Raw genomic sequence first — 27,621 nt, forward strand, 5'->3', positions numbered from 1 at the left:
ATGTTTTACTACCCCCTAATGAAAATGTTTCTGTACCACAGGCTGTTTAAAAAAAAAGAACAAAACAAAACTTTTTTTCCTTCAAGGCATGTTTCAGAGGCTGTGCTCACCTGAATGCTCCTTTAAATACAGTATGAAAGCTAACACAGAGGCGGATTGGTGTTTTACACATGAATAAAACCAGGCCACTCCTGTGGAAGGAGGGGTTTCCAAGTATTTACAGCTGTTCTTTGAACAACTCAACAGTAATTTGTGGCTTCTTCCAAGGGGAAATAGTTGTATTCTGCTCTGAAAGTAGAAGAGACTAAGCATTCCTGTCAACCATGGCTGATTTAACAGCAGCTGACATAGAGAACATTAATGAAATATGGTGCAAAATATACGCGAATCCAGAGGAATCAGGAAAAACAGTTGTTATCAGGTAACTGATTTAAGATCAAATTTCAGCTAGTGTTTGCAGAGGCAGGGATCATTGTACACTGTCAGCGTGAGCATTTTTATATGTGTCTGTGGTATACAAGTCTCTATCCACTGCTCTGTTTGTAATGCACATTGCTAGTCCTACAGGATAGTAGGTATATCATAGAAAAAAATGTATAATGCTGAGCAACAGTAGTCAGTAACAAGCTTTGGAAGCAGCAATGTGTATGTTCTAAATTATAGGACTCAGCAGCAATATCAGCAGTTCATTTGCATGAGCATGGTGAAGAATTCCCAAGGGGAAAAGCTGCCAGGAGCAGGTCCATCATTAAAAGGACAGATTGTGTTACTGAATGACGTAAAGTCCTTGTCACTTCAAAGCCTGCATTTTCCATCCGTAAATGTATCCAGTAAACCAAAGAAATGCAAGCAGGGCATGTAGTAAAAGCTTATTTGATGCTTCATGTATTCCTACATTTTGGGTTTAAATATATAATGCAAATGTATTGCACAAAAGCATTATTCTCCAAAACATTTTGTCTGAATTGTATTTTGAAATAATCCACACATAAATCTCAAAAGATAATAAACTATGCCGGCTACAACCAATGTGCATAAAATACATACATGTGCTGTAATGAAAGTGGTTTCCACTCTCTTGTTAAAGGAATATCAACACATAAATGGACTGCTTACATGAAATACTGGGTACAGATAAAACATCCTTGAATGTATTTGAATTATTTTCACTTTTTTGTGTTACCAGTATTTTAAGTCGCATAGGGGGTCTAAAAACCAAAATATTTACATTTTTATAATTGTGCAACATAGCACTGTCAGTAATACAATGATATATTTACAGCAATATCCCTTGGGTGCATGTTATATCAAGAACATATGCATTGCACAGCTAGTGGGCTCAGGTTTCAGTAAGTCAACATTGCTCTAATGTATGGACAGGATAATACCATTCTTGACGAGTGCTAGAATTGCTAGTTTACAGCCCTTCTCACCCTAACCAGGTTTGGTTTCCCATTTAGTTACTGATTGTAAGTCACATTATCTTTCACCCTGAGGATACTTACAGTGTCGGACTGGCCCACATGGATACCAGGAAAACTCCAGGTGGGCCCAGGTGTCAGTGGCCCTCATGCTGCTAAACTTTTGGCCTATTTCATGGCCATTCCCTATTTCTATGAGAACAAATAGCCTAAATAGATTGACTAATTGATTACAGTATTTAGAGAACAGACTAGGAGAATAGAGGTTGATTAAGGATATGAAGAATATTAGTACTGAGAGTGGGCACCTGATCTAAGGTTATATGGTGGGCCCCTGGTCTAAGGTTTTTGGGTGGGCCCCTGGTGTCTCAGTCCGACACTGGATACTTATTCTGGGTTGTTTATTTCTGGTTTTCCACTTTTTTCTTTTTTTTGGCAATCGCCACTTACTGCCCTGACCTTGCACTGCTGACTTTACAGGATTTGTTATTTTCTAGACAAGAGGAATTCTGATTTATTTCATGTGGGCACTCATAAATGTGCTGTTTCCAGGAGCCATTTATATGATACTTGTTTTCTGAGAAATGTATGTAAGCTGTTTGCAGCTGGAAGTTGATGGCCACAATGAAGAATAATACTTTACAGTTCTTTTTCTTGATACACTTGATAAAGGGCCTTGCCCGAAACATGTAGTGTGCTGTTCACTACCCCAATAAAGATACACTTGCAGACTCAGCTTGCTGCCGTGGACTTCCTGCAATTACCTCCTTTCTATCACATTGATCTATTAGGGTATCACCACAGGATACCCTGCAGGAGTACCACCAACACATCATACAACTTGCCAGAGTTCAGCCCTGCTACTTTTTGCAGTTCTTTTTCTTCCCTTGATCACCATTTCTGGTTCAGAGACCTAAAGGCCCATTTATCAAAGTCCGAATTTATCTCAATATTATCTGAAAAAACTGTGACCAAATCCGTACGGGGTTTTTTCTCCGTATTTATCAATACACTTTTACGAAAATTTTGCTTGCGGGGAAAAAAATCTGAATTTTAAGAATTTTTAGGAATTTCCACCCAATTTTTTTCAGATTTTTGCCCGAAAACCTTGAAAAGTTTGGATTATTGCACGCAACCCAGTGCAGATCAAAAAATCTTTGGGACTTCTCCCATTGATTTATATGCAACCTCGGCAGGCCTGACTTTTTCCATCCTCGGGGTATAATAAATTCCGAAAAATTGTGTTTTTTTTAATTCCGATTTTGTGCTAAAAAAAGATGAATTTTTTGGATTTTCTGCATTCGGAGATTAGTAAATAACCCCCTAGTATGTTGCACATTTCTTTAAAGGGATCCTGTCATCGGAAAACACGTTTTTTTCCAAAACACATCAGTTAATAGTGCTACTCCAGCAGAATTCTGCACTGAAATCCATTTTTCAAAAGAGAAAAACAGATTTTTTTATATTCAATTTTGTAATCTGACATGGGGCTAGACATTTTGTCAATTTCCCAGCTGCCCCTGGTCATGTGACTTGTGCCTGCACTTTAGGAGCGAAATGCTTTCTGGCAGGCTACTGTTTTTCCTTCTCAATGTAACTGAATATGTCTCAGTGGGACATGGTTTTTTACTATTGAGTGTTGTTCTTAGATCTACCAGGCAGCTGTTCTCTTGTGTTAGGGAGCTGCTATCTGGTTACCTTCCCATTGTTATTTTGTTTGGCTGCTGAGGGGGAAAAGGGAGGGGGGTGATATCACTCCAACATACAGTACAGCAGTAAAGAGTGATTAAAGTTTATCAGAGCACAAGTCACATGACTTGGGGCAGCTGGGAAATTGACAATATGTCTAGCCCCATCTCAGATTTTTATTCCCCTTTTCCCTTTAATCAGAGTATTCAGTCATTCACATCAGCCCTATTAAGCTGGCCATAGACATGCAGATAAATCCTTATGTCTGACAAACAATTGCACGTTGCAATCTCCCAACCTACCACTAAACATTCAGATTAAATGAAGTAGTAAAAACAACAAATCAGACAATGCTTTGGCCATTTAAATCACAGATAGTAGTGACAGTCCTCCTTTGATATTCTCAGATAGGCAATACATGCAGAGATATTGTCAGTAGCCCATATAAATCTTTTAACCAGTTCGATAAACCAACTGAACAACCTCTGCAGTTTGGAATTTTAGCAGCTACCTTAGCCTGGTTGCTAGGGTAATCTAGACCCAAGCAAACAGGCGAAGGTTTGAAGATGAAGGTTATGGAAGATAAACAGGAGAGGCCTGAACAGAAACATGAGCAAAATAAGCAATATAACGTTGTAGCCTCACAGAGTAATACTTTTTTGGCTGCTGAGGCCAGTGACCCCCATTTGAAAGCTGGAAAGATTGAATGCAAATAATTGAAGACCAGTTGAAATGTTGCTAACAACTGACCTATATAGCATACGAAAAGTTAAATTGAAGGTTGACTAATTAATAAGTAGGTTTTTGGTCTGTTAGAAAAAAACAATGCAATTCAAAGAGTGGGCAAATGAGTCCAGTGTTAGCATATGACCCTCACAGACCCAATGCAGACAATGTTAAGCAAAGCCAGAACCCCCTTAATTCAAGATCATAATTCTCATAACTGCATCACTATAAAACAGTGCTGATAAAATATTCCTGTAGGAACCAAAGGTACCATTGTTTCATTTATATGCCACAGGCATGCAACACTAGGAGGCAGATTTATCAAAATGTTAGGTTAGAGCTCGCCATATCTCATCCACGTTCTATTCATTCCTATGGGATTTCAAAGTATATTTATCAAGTTGTGAACTCCACCCACTGATAAATACAATTCTAAAACTCCACAGACAATATTGTATAAATACATGAATGAACTTTATGACAAGTGAAACGTCAGTACAATCTCTACTAGTGTATGGATGAATTAGATAGCAACCACAATGTTGTTCATGGTTTGCATTATTTATCATTCAATTGCTGTTTGTGACGATCCTTTACACACTCCAGATGTAGATATGGCTTAGTTAATTCTATAGTCAACTGTAAATGAATTTTGTATTTATGAGAGAGACTGTGAGGCAGTGGGTGTTAGTGGAGTTGCGGGAGTAATCCTGCCTTAAAGAGACATATAGGAGAAGTTAATTCCCCCCCTAATATTGTGAGCAATAATGTATTATATATAGTGTTGATTTTACTTTGGCTAAAAATAAATATCTTTAAAAATGAGAGCTCCCTTTAGATCTTCTACATTTGCTGTCTGAGTTCAAATGAGGGGTGGGCATAGGAAGTCCCTTCCAGTAGGAGGGGGACAGCCAATCACAGCCCTACAGTCTTACAAGCAAATCCAGGCTTAAGTTTCCTATCAGGTCAGGCTTCTGATTGGTTCCTGTAGAGCGCTGTCAGCTCCCCTGCACAGCCTGGCAAATGAGGTAGCAGGAAGTAGAACAGACACAAGGGACTATTAGGGTTTTTGAAGAAATCAATCAACCCAAAACACTATTATTTTCACAACTTTCCTTCTATATAGATATTGGTGAGCCCCATAGATGGGCCAATAAGCTTGTTGGCAGTTTTTTTTTGGTCAGTGAATGGCCAATTTAAGACTTTAGTTATTATGGATTTTATACCCTATTTATGTAGTAAGGATGTATCACATGGTAGTAAGTAGGAAAGCAAAATAATGTCTTACATATTATATAGATTCTTAATATGTTGTGTAGTATTGCAATATTTTTCAGTACGCTTGTATTGAACGTTTAACACATATAGTTTTCTTCTTAAGTGATATATATATACAGTATATGTATATATATATATTCTTAGTGATATATATACTATTAATCTCATGTTGATTTTGGCAGTCAAATTAACATTCCTTCCTCTGAACAAAATAGTCTGGTTTCCCCAGAGCTCAAGTTTCTTATGAGCATGAATGATTATTTTTAAATGAACGTTGGCTTATTTCTTTGTATTATAACATGAAGTGATTTCTGCAAGCTTTTAGCATTCCTTCAGCAAGTTATTATTCTACAACCAGAAAGGGCATATTTGGATGAACTTTGTGTATAAATCATTTTCATTGCAGTGAGTTCCAAGTCAATGACCATTACTACGCATTAAGCATTTTATGAGGCAGGAAGTAGTGTTCATGATAGATGTAAACACTTTATTTAGACCCACATCTCAAACTGCCTCCTAACTATCGCCTCCTGGACGAACAATGCAACCTCAAACTGAACCTAACTAAAATTAAGCTTCCTACCCTTCAAATTACATTCATGCAATTTCCAAAGCCTGATGCTGCTAAATCACTCATTCGTGTCCTTCTCCTATACCACTTAGACTATTGCAACCTACTTCTAACCGACTTCCACCTTCCCCCCTGTCTAAAACTCAACTAATTGGAGTCATTGGAGTCCTCCTGCTCTGTACTGTTCATCCCCTGTTAGGGCAAAGGCACACAGGATGTTTTATCATTGGCAAAAAAATCTTGGCTACCATAGGTGACAATATGACCCCTCTTTTATTCCCGGAAATTTAAACAAAGGTATTTTATAAGCAAAAATAAATATTCTCCACACTCTCTAAAGCAGGGGTCCCCAAACTTTTTTTTACCTGTGAGCCATATTTAACCATACAAAAGTTGGAGAGCAACATAATAATGCAAAAAGTTCCCAGGGGTGCAAAATATAGGATGTGATTGGCAATTGGTAGTTACTCTGTGGATTTGTAGCCTACAGGAGGCTCAGTTTGCCAGTTCACCTGGTTTCTATACAACCATAATTTGCCTCCTAGCCAGGAATTCAAAAATAAACACCTGCTTTGAGGCCGTTGGGAGAGAGCAAGATGTTGCTCACAAGCCACTGGTTGGGGATAACTGCTCTAAAGCATCAACCAGTTCCTTTAACAAAAAATTGGTTTTCTATTGTTCTTTGAGCCTTTCTTTTCTAAAGCCATTCATTGCTTATTTTATCAAGCCATCCTTCATCAAGTTTCTCACCCCCTGCATTCTAAAACTAAAAGCAACTCCTTCCAATCTTTAAATTACTACTGCTGCCATCACCTGCCTGTCCTCCTCTGCTTACCTTGTGTAAGCTTTAAAAGGTATCAGTACTGATTCGGGTGCAGATCCTGAACTGTTACTGCAACATTTAGTGTATACATTTTTCAGCAGCATCTCTGGAGTAACGAAATAAATGTCCTGAGCAAATTGTTGATGGATTTCATGTTCAAGGGGAACTTGTAATTGGTCAGCTATCCTCCCCTTCTAAACTTCCTTAACAATTCTTAATTTTACCCTGTCAGGGTGTTCATTACAGGATCTAAACCTTGCTTGCAAAATGATGGCCTGTCTGAATGTTATATGACATTCATCTAAAAACCTCATCTCTAGCAGACATTAACTGTTCCTTAACAGCTGTGCTTACTGGTGACCTCCTCTTTTCCTGTAGGCTCAGTGACCTTGGTCCCAGTAGATAATAAACAGCCGGCACATGGATATGCTGTTTTTACTGTGTCAAAAAGGGAAACAGTGTTTGGGGGGGCTGTCCCCCCAGGGGGGGAGGGCTGTCCCCCCACCCCTACACTTGAAGAAAAGGCATTATTTTTGCTTTTTCCCGGCCTGAGCTCCATATACCCTATGAACCTAGAAAATACTAGTAGCAGAACAGACTTGAACTTGAACATAAAGACTTATAGCCAATTGCTGAAGGTACACAGTATTAACCTACACTCTAGACCGGGACACCAGTCTTTATGTTCTTCTTTTACTAATTTTGTTACCCTGCTCTGTTTTCTGATTTATGTGTTTCTTTAAATTAAAGACCACATTAGTATCTCATATTAAGAATGTATTAAATGGTGCTTAATAACATGTCAGAATTGTATACAGCCTCCCACACACATCCCTTTTAATTTAGTACAATATCTTGTTGGCTGTAGCATGTGTGATTTATTCAGCTGAGTACTGGGCAATATATTAATTACAAGTGCTGCTAAGATCTCTTCATCAAGGATGCATTTAGTCCAATGAATATTTGCACTTATCTATTATTTATATTCCATGTGTTGCTTTCAATGGCAAGTTGTTGGTTATTAATTCTCTTATGCAACATATGCAGTCATAATACAGATTCCTATACTACACCACTTAAAATATAGTTGCCACTTAATCTCTTGAAATTAGAGACGTAAACATTTACATTAATTTGGATCTATTAAACATTACTACACAAAAACTAGTGAAAACTGCAGTATGTATGTAAATGTATTGCTGATAAGCCGTCAACAGGGCCGGATTTACATAGTGGGTGCCCCTAGGCCCACTGACGTTCGTCACCCCTGTCCCCTCCACTTTATTCGTACAAATTTTCATTATCTGGACTGGAGCAATGGGAATTGGTGCATGGGAAATTTGAAATTTTTTTGTATCTCCATCGCATCCCCAGTGTTTTGGAATCAATGTGGGTGTGGTTGGGCAGCAATTCCCCCCCCTAAAATCCTGCCGCCATAGGCCCAGGCCTAGGTGGCTTTTCCACAAATCCGGGACTGGCCGTTCAGCATCACTTAACATATTGTAGACTAAATGCTCTGGTGTGGTTTGTCAGGCTGCAATCCCAGTACCAGTACATTCAGGTGATTCCCTTAAAACTCTATGGGAGATGGCAGGGGACCACTTAATTCTCTTTTTCCAGCAGACAAAAATTCAATGGGTTCAAAATCCACCCTGCTGGCTAAATCGAATCCATGGCCTGAAGCTAAGAAACTTAATGCTGCATTTCAACATATCAGACTGATTAACAGCTGGTTGATTTGACCAAACATGTGGCAACCAAATTGTGGGAGATTGGTCAGACCAGTCTGTGAGGATTCATATTGTTTAGGGTTACATTTGGGATTCATTATTTGGTCTGGTCCACTAGTGCACCAGTGTGGTGCATTAATCATCATACAATTTGGCCAGAAATGTCAGATTGAAGGAAATAATACATCCAGGACTCTTAGGCTATCATTTAATATCACCCAAACTGTTCTGCATAAAGTATGACCATTATTGAAGATAGCTACATCAAAAATGTTCACATTAGCTTTAAGCGCAAAACTGGTCCAATCTTGGGGCCAGCAATGAAGTTTTTTCCCTTCGAAATTTCAGATGGGTTTTCCACTTCCTTTGGAACAACTAGCAGTTAGGCAGGTTAAACTTAGATCAAAAGGTTTAACTCAATGGACGTCTCTTTTTTCAATCTAATCAATTTTACCTTGTTACCTTCATAGCACCTTTTATTTGACGTGTATTAGGGATGCAATGAATTCAATATTTTGGGATTTGGCTGAATCTTGAATCTTTCAACAAGGATTCAGCAAAACCCAAATTAATCTAAACCCTAATTTGCATATGCAAACTAGGATAAAGAAGGGCTAAAAAAACCCTGACAAAAAGTCAAGTTAAGGTTTTTTATTCAGTTCAGCCAGGCACTTGGATTTGGTTGAATCCTGCTGAAAATGGCAAGTCCCGAGCCAGATCCTGGAATCAATACATCCCTGAGGTGTAGGCTGTATACAGCAGTGTTATAGACATTTCTCTCTACTGGACATGCTAGAAAAATACACACTTTATCCCTGTTTCCCTTCCTGTATTGATCAGAATTTGCATGTAACCTATATGTTTGGTATACACACACTTATATTGTACTGGGCTGCGGAAGATGTTGGCGCCTTATATGTGTACATAACAATCTTAATAATGAGAATATGTTCTGGCACTATCTGTGCAACAGATCCACTCAGAAATGCTGAATTGTGGGGACATTTCTAAGTAAACAATTATAATAATATTTGTAAGAGAAATGAAAAACTCCACACTAATTAGCCTCCACACAATAATTGAGTGGGTCTCTCAAAGTCTAATGGGAAAATATTTAGAATTAAATACTTGGAAGAGAAGACTAATGGGACAGAAATAGCTTTACAAAGTACTGCGGAAGTCCAGTATTGGGTGGCCAGGAAGTCCATTTTTGGCTTTGCATTTGTTGGACAACGTCCAGACATTTATCTGTTCTCTCTGTACACCACTAACAGATGGACAAGAAAAACACTCTCTGAATATTGTTACAAAATAAAGTTCCATTTTAACCTTAAGTTTAGAGGTTTGGGCTTATGCCATAACAAACAATGAAGGACAGAACATTATTATTATTATTATTATTATTATTATTATTAAAAGTGTTAACATATGCTGCAGTGCTGTACAAATATTTGTAGGGAATGCAAATAGTACAACAAACATAAGCAAACCAGTTACAATCAATGGAACAAGTATAAACAAACCAACATAAAAAGGACCCTGTCCATGGGACCTTACGGTCTGGGGGGTTGGGGTACAAGAAAAACTATGAGGTTATGAGTTTAAGGCAGTGTATAGTAAAGGGTGATGTCAGATACACTATGCTACATGGACACAGTAGATATAGAATTGTTATACTGAATTTTGCAGTAAGAAGGTGGTGTTGAAAGATTTCAGGAAGGATAGACCCCTCAAAAAGGGAAAATTTTAAAACATTTTAACATTTTAAAATTAGGCTAATGTCACACAATGAATCTCTCCTCTGATGTGTTTTCCCCTCAATGCGGAGCCTTTTTCACTTTTGCTTCACAAATTATACTTTTCTAATTTTTGTTAAAGTAAACCTTTATGTTTACTAAAGGTTCATTGCTACTGGTCCTTAACAACGCAGGGTTTTCTGTCTTACTGCATTAATTATTTTGGGTGATAGCTCTTCTGCATAGAAACACAGTGGAGAAAAGCCAATGTGAAGCACTTTCACACTCATGGTGTCATGACATAATAAGAAGGAGTGAATCAATTTGCATTGCCTTTTTAGCCTTGTGCCACTAGCCTTAGGCTAATGTAAGACAGGGCATTTTAAACAGCACCATTTAGAGAAAAATATGAATCGCATGGTAATCTATGGGAAATAATGTACCGAAAGAACACATAGCATTGACTGGTGGACCTGCGCTCACAAATCTCCAACCGAATGATGAACAGAGGAGGTCTTTTTGGCTTTTACTATTTTCCACCTAATGCCAGTACCTGTGGAACAAACCCATTTGATATTAGCCTAATCCTCTCCATTAAACTCTCCATTAATTTCTAAGTGATTTTTAAAAGAGTATTTATCAATGGGTGAAAGTGAAAGTTCATTCCTAAATACGCCTTTCAAATTCCCATAGAAATGAATGGAGAGTGGCAGAATTTCAGTCTAGAGGACTGTGGCGATCTCTAACTTCACTCTTTGATAAATATACCCCCATGTTGGCCCAGCAACATTTCCCTTTTTACTCACTAGCATTGCATGTCCAAAGCAAATAAGCAGTATTGTTATTAAATATGAGACAGAGTAAACCACCTTATACCATGAACACTTTCTTTATCTGTGTATCAAATTATTTTTGTGGTTGCTAAACCACCAAAACATGAAGAATTATGAAAGCTTTGGAGTAGTTTCTCTTGTCTCTAACTGCAATAATACTTTAATACATTCTACAGAAATAAAGATAACCAGTAAGACATTCTGTATTTCTATGTACTATAATACACAATGCATAGTACTGTATATAACATATTTAATAACAATACATGAATATTCATTATAATAATAACAATATAATAATAATAATAATATAAATTAGCTCCTGTGATGCTCCTCCAGCATGGCGAGTACATAGTGAATAAAGTACCCCCTCTTGTAAAATATAAGGATATTATAAGTTACAGAGGCGTTTCATGACCATATAAAAACACTGGGCCATCATGAAACCCAAACTTATAACCCCTTGTAGGGCTACCCCTGCTACTGAGAATGTCAGTTCTCCCCCCCCCCTTCTTTATCCCCCTACAAACACATTTTCATAGGCAAGGAAGTATTCTGTACATCTATAGCTGTGAATTCTGGCATCCCAGGAATGTAGTTGTAAATTAAAAACATATGTTATGCATGTGTTTAGATCATTAGAAGCATTTCACATTATTTTGAATTGAGAAGGGGCTTTTTGATTGCTGTACAACATGCCAGTGTTTGAAAATTTAGCACTTGCACATAAATAATTTAAGATGTTATGATAGCGTGTAATGTTTTGTTATTTTGTAACTGCTGGCTTTGCTTTTTGAATATTGGAAACATCTGTGTGGGTTATTCTCTGCTTGCTGTGGCAACATGTAGTGTTTCTCCTGCCCCTTTTCCATTGGGAGCAGCGTGCTAAATTAACATGGCACTCACTTTTAATAAGTGCAATGACTCGTTTTAAAAATTTTACAGACACATGAAAAATAGTAAACAATTTCCTTACAGGCCAACGGAATAATGTTTGTAATGTGATGCATATGGTGTCTGTATCAAATTATCTGTTTTTAGGGTTTTGTCAAAAGGCTGGGTTTGTCTCCAATAATGATTAATTATATCTTAGTTTTGATCCAGCACAAGGTACTGTTTTATTATTACAGAGAAAAAGGAAATCATTTTTAAAAAAATTTGGATTATTTGGATAAAATAATCCAAATAAAGCTCCGTAATTTTGAGATTTCTGGATAACGGGTTTCCTGATAACGGATCCCATACCTGTAATATGATACATGGTAAGTACCAGAAAGATACTCTTTTTGACCTGGATAAAGACTTTGATGTCAGATCAGCTTAGGTTGAACTAGTTTTGGCTCCCAAGGCAAACCTTGCAAATGTTATCCCTACCATCAGTTTACATCCCCATTTATTTGCGACTGTAAAATAGTAAAAAAGTAGATTATGGAAATGTTGTCATTCCATATTTTTAAATTCCTTTCCTTTGCTTACTGTATTTCTCTGATCTTTTCTCTTATCCTAAAAACCTTTGGGGGTCAGGGTCGGACCTGTTCCCCTGATTGGCTGCCCCTAAAAAAAAAAAAAAAAGATCTTCTGCCGCTGCGTCGGTGTTCACACATGTGCGTGGCAGGGGTGGGAATTTAGAAGTCGGAAGGGGGCCCCTGGTGACCCTCAATGACCCTTCATTTTGCAGCCCTGGTGGCCCCCAATGCTCCAGTCCGACCCTGTTGGGGGTCATTTATAACCACTGGACAAATTTACACATGGGCAGTAACCCATAGCAATCAATTATTAGCTTCTTTCAGCCATCTGCAGGTTTAACGGTGAAAGCAAAACTGCCCAGGTGCAAATTTGTCACCTCCCCTGGCAAGTTTAATTGCTTACCTGATACCATGGGCTGATGCTGCTATTACTTTTGTACCAGTCTGGGGTCATTTTTCTTAGGGCTGGTATAGGGCGGGCCAACTTATTGCTTCTTCTTCCCATCCATACCTTGCGTGTAAGTGATTAAAGCCGCTGAGAGTGCGTACCAAATTAATCTTTGTACTAAGTACTGTATAAATGGATAACATTATGTGTGGCTTTTATTTGTGAGTAGGCATTGGGTTCCGTTATTTATTACATAAGAACTGATTTTTGTAGACTCATATAAAAGTAAGTTACGGTAAGTTATTTTCCAAATTACAACTATTCTTTAGGAATGAAAGCCTTTAAAAGAATAATGATTAATGAAGCATTTGCATTTGTCACTATTTTAGACTATTTACAACGTATCCCCAGACAAAAGTCTATTTCAAGAACCTGAAAAACATTGCCACACTGGAAGAGATGCAAGTGAATCCTGGAATTCGAGCTCATGGAAAGAGAGTTATGGGAGCCTTAAACCAAGTCATTCAGAACTTAAATGACTGGGAAGTCGTGAGCAGTGCTTTAACTCATTTAGCACAAAGGCACCAAGATGTGCACAAGGTTGGAGTTAACAACTTTCAGGTATGCGACTTTATATATTAATATATATCACTATATCATATTACATATTATAGTATTGTTTTATATACTGATTTTTTTCATTACAGGTAAATGTTTCAGTCACAATAAGTTCCTAAATGGTACTTGTGTTAAACAATAATTATTACTAAATACAGCAATAAAGAGCCCATAGACCCTAATGTATTCTGCATAGAAAGAGTAACCCAGAAAAAAAACAGGGTGGCATTTGCCCCATTATATTGTGTGTGTGTGTGCAACTTTATATATAAGAAAATAAATATATTTGGCACCACGGCTTGCGACTCTAATACAGTGTGTGCATAGAGCTTATACAAGAAATATATATACTGCAACACTTACGGGTGCAGAATTAAATAAACATGTAGAAATCTTTAGAAGGACCCACATGCCAATTTGCTGCAAATCAAATTGTTTTTATTATTATTAAGTTGTGGCCACTTTAGGGCCTTGAGAAAGTTGCAGAGGAGTTCCATGACCATATAAAAGCAGGAGGCCAAAGGCCAAGGGGCAAATTCACTAAGATTCGTAGTTGCGCCAGGCGCAACTTTGCCGCGCTTCGCCGCACTTCACCAGGCGTAGTTTCGCCAGTGCTCCGCAAATTCACTAAACTCCGAAGTTGCGCACAGGGGTAGCGTAAGGTTGCGAAGTTGCGCTAGCGTTGATTCGCTAAGTGAAGCGAAGTTACGCTAGCGAAGGTTAATTTGCATACGGCGCCAAATTCAAATTTCAATGGAGGAATACGTAGAATCACTACAAATGCCTGGGAAACCTTCAAAACATCAAATATAAAATTTTTCTACACATGTGCCCACTGTATAGTTAAGTTGCCATGAGTTAGGAAATGAAGGGGGGAAGGAGGGGAGCCCCAACAAAAATTCTCGATCTTTTTCAGCCTATCACCCATAATATAGAAAACACGCCAGCGTTTTTTGGGACTTAGAAAAAATTTGAACTTTTTTGGAAGCAATCCCTATCTACTCTATTGCGATTCGCCTGGTCTGAGGTGGCGAAGGAAGTCTAGCGTAAAAGGTAGCGTTCAGTACACTGCACGCGTTAGTGAATTTGCGTAGTTACGTCCATAGCGAAAATTCGCCAGGCGTAAGGGTGCGAAGTAACACTAGCGAATCTACGCCAGCGTTCGTTAGTGAATTTGCGAAGTAACGAAAATGCCCAACGCTAGTGAATTGACGCTAGCGTTCGGCGCTTCAGCGCTTAGTGAATTTGCCCCCAAGTGTTTTTATACAGGTCATGGAACTCCGAGGTGGCTTCTAATATCCTCTTATTTTGAAACGGGGGTACTTTAAGTATTATAAGACACAAGTTTCAGTGAGTCATGTGACAGAAATGACTCAATTTTGTCGTGAAGTAAACGTGCGGGAGTGCAGGTCCTTCTGCTAATCTATATATCTATATATCTATATATATATATATCTATATATATATATATATATACACACACACACATCTTGATAAAGGTCCATGGTGAGGACTGAAACATCGATCAAATATATCATTAACTTTTTTCATGATAAATCCTGGAGTGCAGCAGCATTCTTCTCGAGTGGATATTGTATTTCTGTATTGCAATTGCACCCTGGTGTGTAACTCCTTATGTGTGTGCCCTAGCCCTTCAATGCATATATATGCCCAATTATGCTCTCTGCGCTAGCATTCTTGGCCCTCTCCGCCACCCTCGTGGACCCCCCCCGGGACCCCCTCTGGCGCAAAAAAAGGTGATCGTATGGGGGAGGGGGGTGGCAGCAACAGCAAGCTGCCTCAGGTAGCGGAGGGGCCAGGATCGCCCCTGCCTACATTCATTCTAATATAATTAAAAAAAAATCATAAAAAAACCTACCTTTCTAAAGAAGTGTATTTTTAAAAATATGCATTACATGTAAATGCTGGTGCTAACTCAGAGACAGCAAGCAAACCTGGCCAACTTAAAATTTGTTGAGTGCACTTAAGAAAATTGTAATTAAATGAGATCCACTTTGAAGACTTTAATAGCCTTTGTTTAGCATCAAACTTGGTACAGGTTAGTTTGTACAGTATGGAAAGAAAGAAAATCATTCATTCCTAACCATACAATTGTCTTGTGGTTACTTGCCATTGTCTGTTTAATTTCCTTTGTTATTTATGCCACATAATTATTATGTTGGCTTTGAAGAAGCCAACATACTGTTCTACTAGTTCAGCTCGTTCTTATTCTTATTATTATGTTGGCTTTGAAAAAGCCAACATCTTGATCTACTAGTTCAGCTCGTTCTTCTTCTTCTTATTATTATTATTATTATGTTGGCTTTGAAGAAGCCAACATACTATTCTACTAGTTATTATTATGTTGGCTTTGAAAAAGCCAACATCTTGATCTACTAGTTCAGCTCGTTCTTCTTCTTCTTCTTCTTATTAGCGCCCCCACATTTTCTAAACGCTACTCCTCCTACAGTTTTAGGGGTACAAGCGCCAAACTTTCCACACCTATTCGCCTTATTACGTTGCTTGTGCTTTAGTAAGGGATCCCACCCACTGCGCCCGTGCGGCGGACCACCGAAGACGCCGTTTTTCGTATTGACTTTGACAGGGAAAATTTTCAAATCAATGCCGCTCGTACAGTTTTGAAGCGACACTCCCCAAACTCGGACCACATATTGTTGGTGCCACCCCGAATAAAAATATGTATTTTGGGGGGGGCACCCCAAAGTGGGCAGAGCTACCAACAGCCAATGAAATTTTGAAATTTCTAAACGCTATTCCTCCCAGAGTTTTAGGAGTACAATTATGAGACTTTGCACACTTGTTCGGCTCATACCCGAATAGGTTGCTTGTGCTCTGTTAAGCAATCCCACCCTCCGTGGCCCCCCAAAGACCCCATTTTTTCCCATAGACTTTCATTGGGAAATTCAAAACTTTTGCCACTCTTACAGCATTAAAGTTACACTCACCAAACTTGGGTCACTTAGTCATGGGACTCCAAAAAGTGGGCGGAGCAAACAGCCAATCAGATTTTCCCTATTGACTTCAATGAGAAAATGTCAAACACTGTCATTCCCACAGTGTTAAAGCCAGAGACCCAAAACTTGGCACCAAGGGTCACTGGGGTTAAAATTTTGAAAAGTGGGCGGAGTCTACCACAGCCAAATATTAGCCATTTGTTTAAATGGGAAAAGTTACAACTGTCGCCACTCTTAGGTTGTTAATGGGAGGGTCCTCAAACTTCACTGGAGGACCGGGATCAAAATCTGGAAAAGTGGGTGGAGCCAAAAACAACCAATCAGATTTCTTTGATGATTTAAATGGGAAAAATTAAAATTGCTGCCATTTGCACGTTATTGATGTCATGGACCTCGAATATCACAAATGTGGTCACTGGGTGTTTGCACTTCAAAGTTAGGAAAAGTGGGTGGAGCCACCAACAACCAATCAAATGTCATTCATTGATTTTCAAGAGAAAAACATAAAACTGCTGCCATTTTTACAGGTTAAATGTCATGATTCCGAAACCTTAAAGTGTTAGTCACTTGGTGACTCTGGTTCAGAATTAGGAAAAAAAGGGGCGGGGCAACAACAGCCAATCGGACTTCAGCCATTGACCTTAATGAAAAACGCCAAATTGCTGCTATTATTACGGCGTACATGCCAAGTGTCCCAAACTCAGCACAATTACTCACTGGGTGACTGTGGTCAAAATTTAGGAAAAGTGGGCGGAGCCAATAACAGCCAATCAGATTTTACCTATTGACTTCAATGTAAAAGTTTCAAATACTGCCATTCTCACAGTTTTAAAGCCAGAGGCCCCAAACTTGGTACAGACCATGACTGGGTGACTGGGGTTAAAATTCGGAAAACTGGGTGGAGCTTAAAACAGCCGATCAAATGTTACCTATTGCTAATCAATGTCAATATATAAGTTGCTGCCATTCTTTCACAGTTAATGGCAGGGACATCAAACTTGGCACAGTCGGTCACAGGGGGACTGGGATTCAAACTTTAAAAGTGGGTGGAGCCAAAAACAGCCAATCAGGTTTTTTGATTTATTTTAATGGTACAATTTGATCTGCTTCAATTTTCACAGTTTTAAACCAGATTCTACCAACTTTGTGTACTCTCTATGCACCAGGGGCGACTGGCCCCAACACCTCTTGCGTTTCAAAGCCAACATCTTGTGGTTTCTTCAGAAACGACACCATCTAGTTATTATTATTAGCGCCCCCCCACTTTCTAAACGCAACTCCTCCTACAGTTTTAGGGGTACAAGCGCCAAACTTTCCACACCTATTTGCCTTATAGCAAAGTACATTGCTTGTGCTTTAGTAAGCGATCCCACCCACTGCGCCCGTGCGGCGGACCACCGAAGACGCCTTTTTTCGTATTGACTTTGACAGGGAAAATTTTCAAATCGCTGCCGCTCGTACAGTTTTGAAGCAACACTCCCCAAACTCGGACCGCATATTGTTGGTGGCACCCCGAATAAAAATATGTATTTTGGGGGGCACCCCAAAGTGGGCGGAGCTACCAACAGCCAATGAAATTTTAGCAATTTTCTAAACGCTTCTCCTCCCAGAGTTTTAGGAGTACAATTATGAAACTTTGCACACTTGTTCGGCTCATACCCAAATAGGTTGCTTGTGCTCTGTTAAGCAATCCATTTTTTCCCATAGACTTTCATTGGAAAATTTGAAACTTTTGCCACTCGTACAGCATTAAAGTTACACTCACCAAACTTGGGTCACTTAGTCATGGGGTCAACCTGAAAAGTTCTGTCACATTTTGGGGACTCCAAAAAGTGGGCGGAGCAACAACAGCCAATCAGATTTTCCTTATTGACTTCAATGAGAAAATGTCAAACACTGTCATTCCCACAGTGTTAAAGCCAGAGACCCAAAACTTGGCACCATGGGTCACTGGGGTTCCAATTTGGAAAAGTGGGCGGAGTCTACCACAGCCAATCAAATATTAGCCATTTGTTTCAATGGGAAAAGTTAAAACTGTCGCCGCTCTTAGATTGTTCATGGGAGGGTCCTCAAACTTGGCACAGTTGGTCACTGGAGGACTGGGATCAAAATCTGGAAAAGTGGGTGGAGCCAAAAACAACCAATCAAATGTCATTCATTGATTTTCAATAGAAAAACATAATATCATTTTTAAAGCCAGAGGCCCCAAACTTGGTACAGACCATGACTGGGGTTAAAATTCGGAAAACTGGGTGGAGCTTAAAACAGCCAATCAAATGTTACCTATTGCTAATCAATGTCAATATATAAGTTGCTGCCATTCTTTCGCAGTTAATGGCAGGGACATCAAACTTGGCACAGTCGGTCACAGGGGGACTGGGATTCAAATTTTAAAAGTGGGTGGAGCCAAAAACAGCCAATCAGGTTTTTGGATTGATTTTAATGGTACAATTTGATCTGCTTCCATTTTCACCGTTTTAAACCAGATTCTACCAACTTTGTGTACTCTCTATGCACCAGGGGCGACTGGTCCCAACACCTCTTGCGTTTCAAAGCCAACATCTTGTGGTTTCTTCAGAAACGACACCATCTAGTTAGACCTATTCTCTTTTACTTTATTTGTTAATAGTACTTTCTTGATACAGTATTAAAGTGATAGTGACACATTCCTATAACTTTAAGAAATGTGTTAGTATCACTACAATGCTCCTCTGTTATTCTGTTTAAAAGTTCCCCTAAACCACCTACAGCCCAGCTGCATTAATCCCCTTCCCACACTCTGACCAGGCTATTGTTGCCAGAATATGGAGATCCTTTCCTAGGCTGGAGTACTATATACACTTACTTCACAAGGTCCCTCACTCTCCACAGACCAAGGACACATTGGGACAGGGTAAGTGCTGTAGAATCAGAGTGGCTTAGAAGAACGTAGTTAATACCGACAAGTGCTTTGTAGTTACACACATTTGCATGATTCACAGTTGAAAATATGCTCGTTAAAACTAAATTCTGTTTCTGTAATGTTAATTTATATATTTTTTTCAATTTACAGTTGCTGTTTTTGGTAATACTGACCATCTTTAAAGAAGCCCTTGGAGCAGATTTTACTCCAGAGCACTGTAAATCCTGGGAGAAACTTTTCTCTATAACCTACAACTTCTTGGACAGCTGTTACACAAAATCAGATTCCTAATAAAACTTTTTTGAAAATAAAATATCTCGAACGTTTAACATGTAACAAAACGTAACATGTAACAAAAACACATTTCACACAACAATGCCAAATGCATATTCATATTTTTTCCCTTGTCTTATTAAAAACTATGTAAAATAAATGTCCCTGTTTTCGTTTGTTCCTAGTGAATAATGAAAATATAGTTATAATTCTTCAGTCTTCTGACAACTTTAATTTCTTCTCAATTCCATGCATAGTTAAACCCAAAAGCCATCATTTTTTAAAAACCTCCTTCTTGCATGATCATGTGAGTTGATTTATAGAAGTGGTCCCCAACCAGTGGCTTATGAGCAACATGTTGCTTAATGACTCATTTGCTGCTGCTCCCAATAGCCTCAACGTGAGTGCCCATTTTTAAATTTGTGGCTTTGAGACAAGTTTTGGAGGCATAAAGATGCAAATTTACTTCCAAACAGAGCCTCCTGCAGGCCAAAGATCCACAGAGGCATTTTGACACTTATTTGACAACCCACAGAAACTTTTCCCATGTTTTAGTAGCTCCCACACTCTTTTTACATATGGATTTGGCTCACAGGTAAAAAGGGTTGGGGACCCCTGACTGGCTACAGAAAAGAATGAAGCCATGGAAAAAAGAACTGCATTTGTTCAAACAAGTGAATTCATCCGTTTGTAATTCTTCCATAACACAAATTATTGATGCCTGGCTATACTAGATTGACAAGTGGTACCCACAAATTTGACCTTAATATGGTTCAGGCTGTTGGGAGAGAAATGTGTCTCTGATGGCAGCAACTCACTGTTTACTGGATGCCCCGAACCTCCCTGGATCCCCTCCATCTCCAAAAAAGGGACCTGCGAGTAGGTGTCCTATATAACCTGTATTAAATATTCATCTTACTAGGAGCTGGGGAGCCTAGTGGCTGACGGATGGTGCTCAATTTTAATAATATCACAAAAGGGCATATTAATAAAGATGTGTAAAATAACTTTTAAAGGTCAAGGTCGGAACTAGGGGTAGGCAGAGTATGCACGTGTCTAGGGTGCAAAGGTGGAGGGGCGCCAGGCACGTACTTACTCCTACCCCTAGTCCGGTCCCTTCTCTGCCGATCGGCCACTTGTTCCCATCTGTGCAAGTGCTCATGTGTACGAGCGTCTATTCGCGCATACGCAGAAGCCTAGGGCGCCTGCCCGACTTGCCCCGGCTCTGTTTAGAGTACAATTTACAATCCACCCTAAATTTTTGGACTAAAATTCACCCCTCTGACAGGAGAAACGACATGTTACATAGGCCTAGAGGCTACAAAGGAAACCGTTATGTCAATTATTTGGTCAGGGACACTTTTCCCAAGAAATACAACCAAGCGGAGATTGCCAACCTATGAAAAAAGCAAACACGGGAAAATGTAATTGCTATTAATCATACTACATATGATATAGATATCGATGAGCGAGAGACCCTTCCCATCAGGAGTGTCTTTGAGATCTGGATGCCCAGATTACAGTATTTAGGAATTACAATTTTCCTTTTCCCTGGCTGTCCATGTCAACATTCACTCATGGGATATATCCAAAATTCCAAGTTTTAGAACAAGATTTAGCCAACAAAATATAAATACAAATATAACCACAAATCTGCATTCAGAGAGAGTAGAACACAATAATTACAAGAACACTACAAGCTGCTATACATGTTAATGCAAAGATATGAGCAAATCATAAACCGCAAATGCATATTAACTGTAAACGCCATAAAAGTTTACAAAAACAATATCCATACTGCAACAGCTGTATGCTGCAATGGGAGCAATTCTGCAACAGCAGTATGCTGCAAAAAAAGTCATGCTGCAAAAAAAGTCATGCTGCAACAGTAATGCATTTTAACAGTAGCTATGCCACAACCACACTATGCCAACAGGGGGCCCACACTGTCGCTGCAACAGGAGCCACTCTACAATAGCCCTACACCCCAGCTACACTACATGTCATGTTGAAACAACAATAAATTCTGCATTGTAATGTAGCTACATAGCAGGTTAATAGCATCATAATAATGGTGAGCTGCAGTGCTGCAGATATACACATCATTTATATACTACATAGCAGCAGTGATACACAAAATATTAAAGGGGTAGTTCACCTTTAAATAATATAATGTAGACATTGATATTCTGAGACAATGCAATCTGAAAATTTTTATGTTTTTTCAGTAATTTAACTGTTTGTTCTGCAGCTCTCCATTTGGTATTTCAGCAGCTATCTGGTTGCTAGGGTCTTATTTATCCTAGCATCCAGGCAGTAGTCTGAACATGAGATGGCAATATGAATAGTAGGGGCCTAGATAGAAAGAAAAGTAACAATAACAAAAATAATTGTAGCCTCACGTAGCATTCGTTTTTGGCTGGTGGGGTCAGTGACCACCATTTGAAAGCTGGAAAGAGACAGAAGAGAAAGGCAAATAAACTATAAAACTATAAAAGATAATAAAATCCAATTGCAAAGTTACTAGGAACAGGGCATTCTATAACATAAATGTTAACTTAAAGGTGTATTGAAAATGCTTATTAATATGAGAATGGTGTTTTAAATGAGCTTAAAAAATTATTTATTTTTATAAAGACCTGCAATATTAAGGGGTATAGCTTCTATTTAAAAGGACCACAGGCTGTAGTGGTTTTATGGATATAAATAATACTGTGCATTGCTGCGGCAAAGAACTGTAGAAATGCACCTAGTATAAATCCACTTCAACGAAATAACATTGATGAACTTCAGAGATGCTCAGAGCAGTCATATTCTAAATGGCAGTAACTTCAAATTGTATTTTTACTACAGTAAATGCAATAGAAGCAAACATTGAAAATAGTATAGTATACTGTATATGTATATGCAGTATAGTAATATATAGTATAGTAATCTGTCAAAAATAACTTACCTTTGCACTGCATTGTGATACGAGCAGGGGTACTTGTGGAAATATAGCAAACAGAGGTTTGGCCATAAAGCAACAGGTGAACAACAGTCAGTACCTTGCATACAGTCGAAGTGTTTGGGAGTTCAATCCCTGCAGGCTGCAGGTGAATCCAATAAAGCCATAATCAGTCTGCTCAGGCCTCTCCATCTATTAGGAGCTCTTGATCAATTCCCCAATCCTTTCATTCTTCTTTACCACTTTAATTGCCAAAAAGCTTACCCATAACCTTAACCATAGCAGCATTACAGCATTTCAAGGATCACCAGCCAGAAGGGAGGTAAACAAGTTTGAAAGACATTGGGTTAAATGTTGATACGTTCCCTTGAATTTGAATATATTAATCCAAATGTGCCTCATTGGTTGATTTGAATTGTATGCTATTCAGTTGTTATATCTTGCTATGTATGTTTAAGAAACATTTATATGCTGTAACATATACAGGTTTGGAATCCATAATCCGGAAACCCATTATCCAGAAAGCTCTGAATTATGGAAAGGCCATCTCCCATAGATCCAATTTTATTCAAATAATCCAAGTTTTTAAAAATGATTTCCTTTTTTTCTGTAATAATAAAACAGTACTTTGTACCTGATCCCAACTAAGATATAATCAATCCTTATTGTAAGCAAAACCAGCCTATTGGGTTTATTTAATGTTTAAATAATTGTCTAGTAGACTTAAGGTAAGAAGATTCAAATTACAGAAAGATCTGGTATCCAGAAAACCCCAGGTCCTGAGCATTCTGGATAACAGGTCCCATACCTGTAGTAAGTGGCAGGTACAAACTCTCACCCCCAAAGGGTGCTACTCGTGGAATGATACAAGGGCATTGCCCTGATGGCCCTGTTAGTTTATACGTCATCTTGCAAACAATGCAACTAGCAAACAGATAGTTAGGTGCTAAGGGAATATATATATATATATATATATATATATATATATATATACTGTAATTTAGCCACTAGCTAGAATTAGCAAAAATATTAGCAGTGATATAGAAATTTGAAGGATAGAGTGATGGTGATTTGTGAATCAAATGTGATTAAGTCTACACTGTGTGTAATGAGTTTTCAGAAATCATGACATTAAGGATTGTTATTATTCCCATTAATATAGGTTCCCTCAGAGTTTAAATATCTGATAGCAATCTCATATCTTATATCCATATTAGGTAAACACGTGTTCTACTTCTGCTTGAAGTAATTGAACAACTCATTCTTTTAGAAGTTTGACAAGAAAGCTTTATTAACACTTATTGTGTTGTTATAGAATCATCTTTATCACAGACAAGCAGTTGTTGGACTTTGTATGAAACAAAATTCTTTAGAAGTAGCCATGGCTAAGAGCAGCCACCAGTCCAGCGCTGAACTTCTCCCAGGCAGCTTGAACTTGAGGAGTGAAGGAAGCTCCCAGTTTGCCAGCCAAGACAATAACAAGCACATCAGCAAGACGCTGTGAAAGTGACAAACATTAAAATGTTAAAAGTCTTCCTTTATTCCTTCCTTTAACACAGTTGGGCTTTTTTATAAACAGTGGGCAAATTTGCACCTGGGCAGTAACTCATGGCAACCAATATAATGTTTGCTCTTGTTGTTCAACCTGCAGCTGGCTGAAAAAAGCTAGCCAGTGATTTGTTTCTATGGGTTGCTGCCCAGGTGCAAATTTGCCCACTGTTTATACATGAGCTATTATGCTCACTTATGTAAATAAGAAGGCATATCACACAAACAGCAAATAATGTTTATTCAAATATATGTTAAATAAACCCTTAGCTATGAAGCAGTTTAATAAAAACATTTAAAACTCAAGAGTATATTTTAGATGCAAGCATACACAAACAGAAAACTATATCTCATTATAGTTCTCAAGAACAATTTTGTGTACAGTATGTCTGCATTAAAGGGAAGATCCTATTATAAAACATATTCCACTTAATTATGTCTCAACAATTAAAAGTCAAAAACTATTTTTTAATAGTCCACTACATTTTAATGGATATGAGCAATGGTTCCCTTTTAGTATGAAAACTAATAAGCTGATTTACTAACACAGCGACTTAACCCTAGAATCAAATCAGATCTTTGACTTTAACTTGAAGTACACCGATCAGAACAAATTGCTCATTAGTTAATATGGTTAACTATACTGGAATACTTTTATGTAATTAAATAAATACTGGAGATACTTCATGGCTGTATTCTCTTCTCATACAGAGTCATGTTTAATTGTTATATATTGTAATTAAAATAAACTGAAAACAGAAAAGTGTGCCTAAGAATTTTATAAGGTTATAACCCATACCTTGAAGTTTTCGGGGTCCACGTGGAGTTCCTGAGCGTGTTTCTTGCTCAGACTGGAAAGGAAGTGCTTGACATCATCTATATGGTGGATGGCTTCATCAACAGAAGACAAAACCTTCTTGCCATGGGCACGAACCTTGGCATTTCCAGAGATGGCAGCCACATTGGAGAGGTTTCCGAAGCTGCTGAAATACCTCTGGGTCCAGGGGTAGACAACCAGCAGCCTGTAGAAATGTTACATCATTTGAAAATGATGAGTTATTATAATTATCTTAAGCAATGTTAAAGAATACTGAAATATTTACATTAATAAAAATAAATCTTTCTCAATGCAATATTTAATATATCAGGCAAACCCCTTTATTTCAGCATATAGAAAAAGGGCATTTATGTACTTTGTCACTCATGGAGCAGCAGGAGTGTTGTTGGACGGCAACTACTAGATACATTTAAAATAATTTTACATTTAAATGTTTGCTATCATAGTGCTAGAACCTCTAGGGTCTATTTAACTCAGTCTCTAAACCCCTAAAATAAAACGATTTTAAGCCATGAGCAATGTGTTTCAGTTACCTGGTGAGGGCATCATGGCCATCATTTTCAATGCTGACCTTGGACCATACGGCATTAATGGCGGATTTCTCATCAGCTGACAGGTGGACCATGGTGGCTGTAGATGGAAGTTGCTTCAAAAAATGAAAAGTAAGAGGCTTCTATCCCTTGGAGTTGTTGGCCTTGCTTTATATGGCCATGCTGAGTCACACCCAGTGTGCATTTCTGCTGTGTCATATTTTCATTCCTCCACCCTCCTTTACAGCTCGGACCCTACTGACTTCAAAACTATTTTTTTACCCAAATCTATTATATCTTATGTATAAGTTTTAATACATATATTCATGTATTAAAATTATTAAATTATTGATAAGTTGATTCTTTATAAAAATATGAAACAAACTTAAAAAGCACTTACCAGTAGATAGAGGGTATTAGTGAAAAGACGGGTATTCACATTCAATAATCACGTGTTTGAAGGTTCCATGCAAAATTCAACTTTTAATAGAGATTGCTGAAAAATTCAAATTATTACTGTTGATTGTTCATTTTAAATAAAATGAATTGTATTAGGTACATTGTGCACTTAATCATTTTTTCTGGATATATATATCTATATATATATATATATGTACAGTATATACATAGATTAACTCTCAGATAGAGGTAATAGTGTTTATTAAAAATAGTCCACAGTTTTTATTACCTATAATTAACCCTTGATATTCGACCCTCCAAGTAAAATCCTTCGACTTTGAATATCGAAGTGGAAGGATTTACCGCAAACACTTCGATCGATCGAAGGAAAAATCGATGAAACGATTCGAAGGATTTTAATCCATCGATCGAAGGATTTCCCTTCGATCAGAAAAAGCTTAGAAAACTTATGGGGATGGTCCCCATAGGCTAACATTGTAGCTCGGTAGGTTTAAAGTGGCGAAGTAGGTAGTCGAAGTTTTTTTTAAAGAGACAGTACTTTGACTGAACGATTTTTAGTTTGAATTGTTCGAATCGAAGTAGAAGTCATAGTTGAAGGTCGAAGTAGCCTATTCGATGGTCAAAGTACCCAAAAAAAACCTTTGAAATTCAAAGTTTTTTTACTTCGAATCCTTCACTTGAGCTTAGTAACTGTGCCCCTAATACTTTGCTTTTCACTAGAGCTAAAGTGCAGTTCTATATATACAGACACACTCCTATATATAAATTATAATTTAGTATAAATAATTTCAGTTAAATTTTAGGTGCCTCTCTTTAATTAGGTTATAGAAGAGGTTTATTGCTACAAGAGGGTTAACAACATCGCCTTACGAGTTTTGGGAAAAAGGCTCCCTTAATTATAGGCATCATGCCTATGATTAAGGGAGCCTTTTTCCAGAAACTTGTAAGGCGATGTTATTGATGTTATTAACCCTCTTGTTGCAATAAACCTCTTCTATTTCATCCGGAGTGCCACCTGATTGAATTGCGGATTGAACCTATACTACAGTGGGGACGCTGGAGGCTGAGCACACGGAGCTGAACACAGGGGTACACGGGTTTACCTCTTTGTAATTAAACTGGTTTTCACAAATCCATCTAATAAGTCAAAGCCTGGTCTTTAAAAATATAACAGTATAACAAGATGATTTACAAGACATTATATAAGAATAACTGTACACCCTACTGCATATTTTAAGAGTTTTTAACTAAGTCATCAAATAACTTTTAAGCACAGTATAAACACAAGTGTTTACAGGGATGGTAGGTTTAAATGTCCACTTGCCACTAGGCTAATGAAATATTACTATAACTATTTACAGATGTCGGATTAATTATCCAGAAACCTGTTATCCAGAAACCTCAGAATTATGGGAAGGTCAGCTCCCATAGACTCCATTTTAATTAAATAATTACAAATTTTAAAAATGTAATTCATTTGTTTCCTTTTTCTCTAATAATAAAACATTACCTTGTACTCAATCCTAATTAAGATATAATTAAACCTTATTTGTGGGGAAACAATCCTTTTGGATTTATTTAATGTTTTATTAAAGGTCCAGTTTGTGAGTTTTTTTCCTTCGAATAAACTCACAACTCAAATCTTTGCTTATTTATAAAAATTAAAAAAAAGCCTAAAATAGAAAAAACGCGAATGAATGCAACCGGGGGGAAAACTTGACTACCCAAATTCATGGAGTTATCAGCGAAAAAACTTTGAATAGTTTTTGAGCGAAAACAGTAAACAACCCAAAAAATCATTAAAGGGATACTGTAATTTTTTTTCCCCAAAATGAATCAGTTAATAGTGCTGCTCCAGCAGAATTCTGCACTGAAATCCATTTCTCAAAAGAGCAAACAGATTTTTTTA

The 27,621-nt window shown here is 38.0% G+C and overlaps 2 protein-coding genes across 2 annotated transcripts; one reads left to right on the top strand and one right to left on the bottom strand.

Annotated features, from left to right (window-relative positions):
* The first annotated feature begins 323 nt into the window (after positions 1-323).
* gby.L (globin Y L homeolog) lies at positions 324-19,447 on the top strand. Its single transcript, NM_001095686.1, is given in 3 exon segments — positions 324-421; positions 13,051-13,282; positions 19,307-19,447. Coding segments are annotated over 3 exon segments (471 nt in total).
* A 4,198-nt stretch (positions 19,448-23,645) lies between these two features.
* On the bottom strand, positions 23,646-25,442 carry hbe1.L (hemoglobin subunit epsilon 1 L homeolog). Its single transcript, NM_001093820.2, is given in 3 exon segments — positions 23,646-23,874; positions 24,724-24,946; positions 25,296-25,442. Coding segments are annotated over 3 exon segments (444 nt in total). The 5' UTR covers positions 25,388-25,442; the 3' UTR covers positions 23,646-23,745.
* Positions 25,443-27,621: the final 2,179 nt, after the last annotated feature.

The sequence above is a fragment of the Xenopus laevis genome, chromosome 9_10L (assembly GCF_017654675.1).
Source record: "Xenopus laevis strain J_2021 chromosome 9_10L, Xenopus_laevis_v10.1, whole genome shotgun sequence".
NCBI lineage: Eukaryota > Metazoa > Chordata > Amphibia > Anura > Pipidae > Xenopus > Xenopus laevis.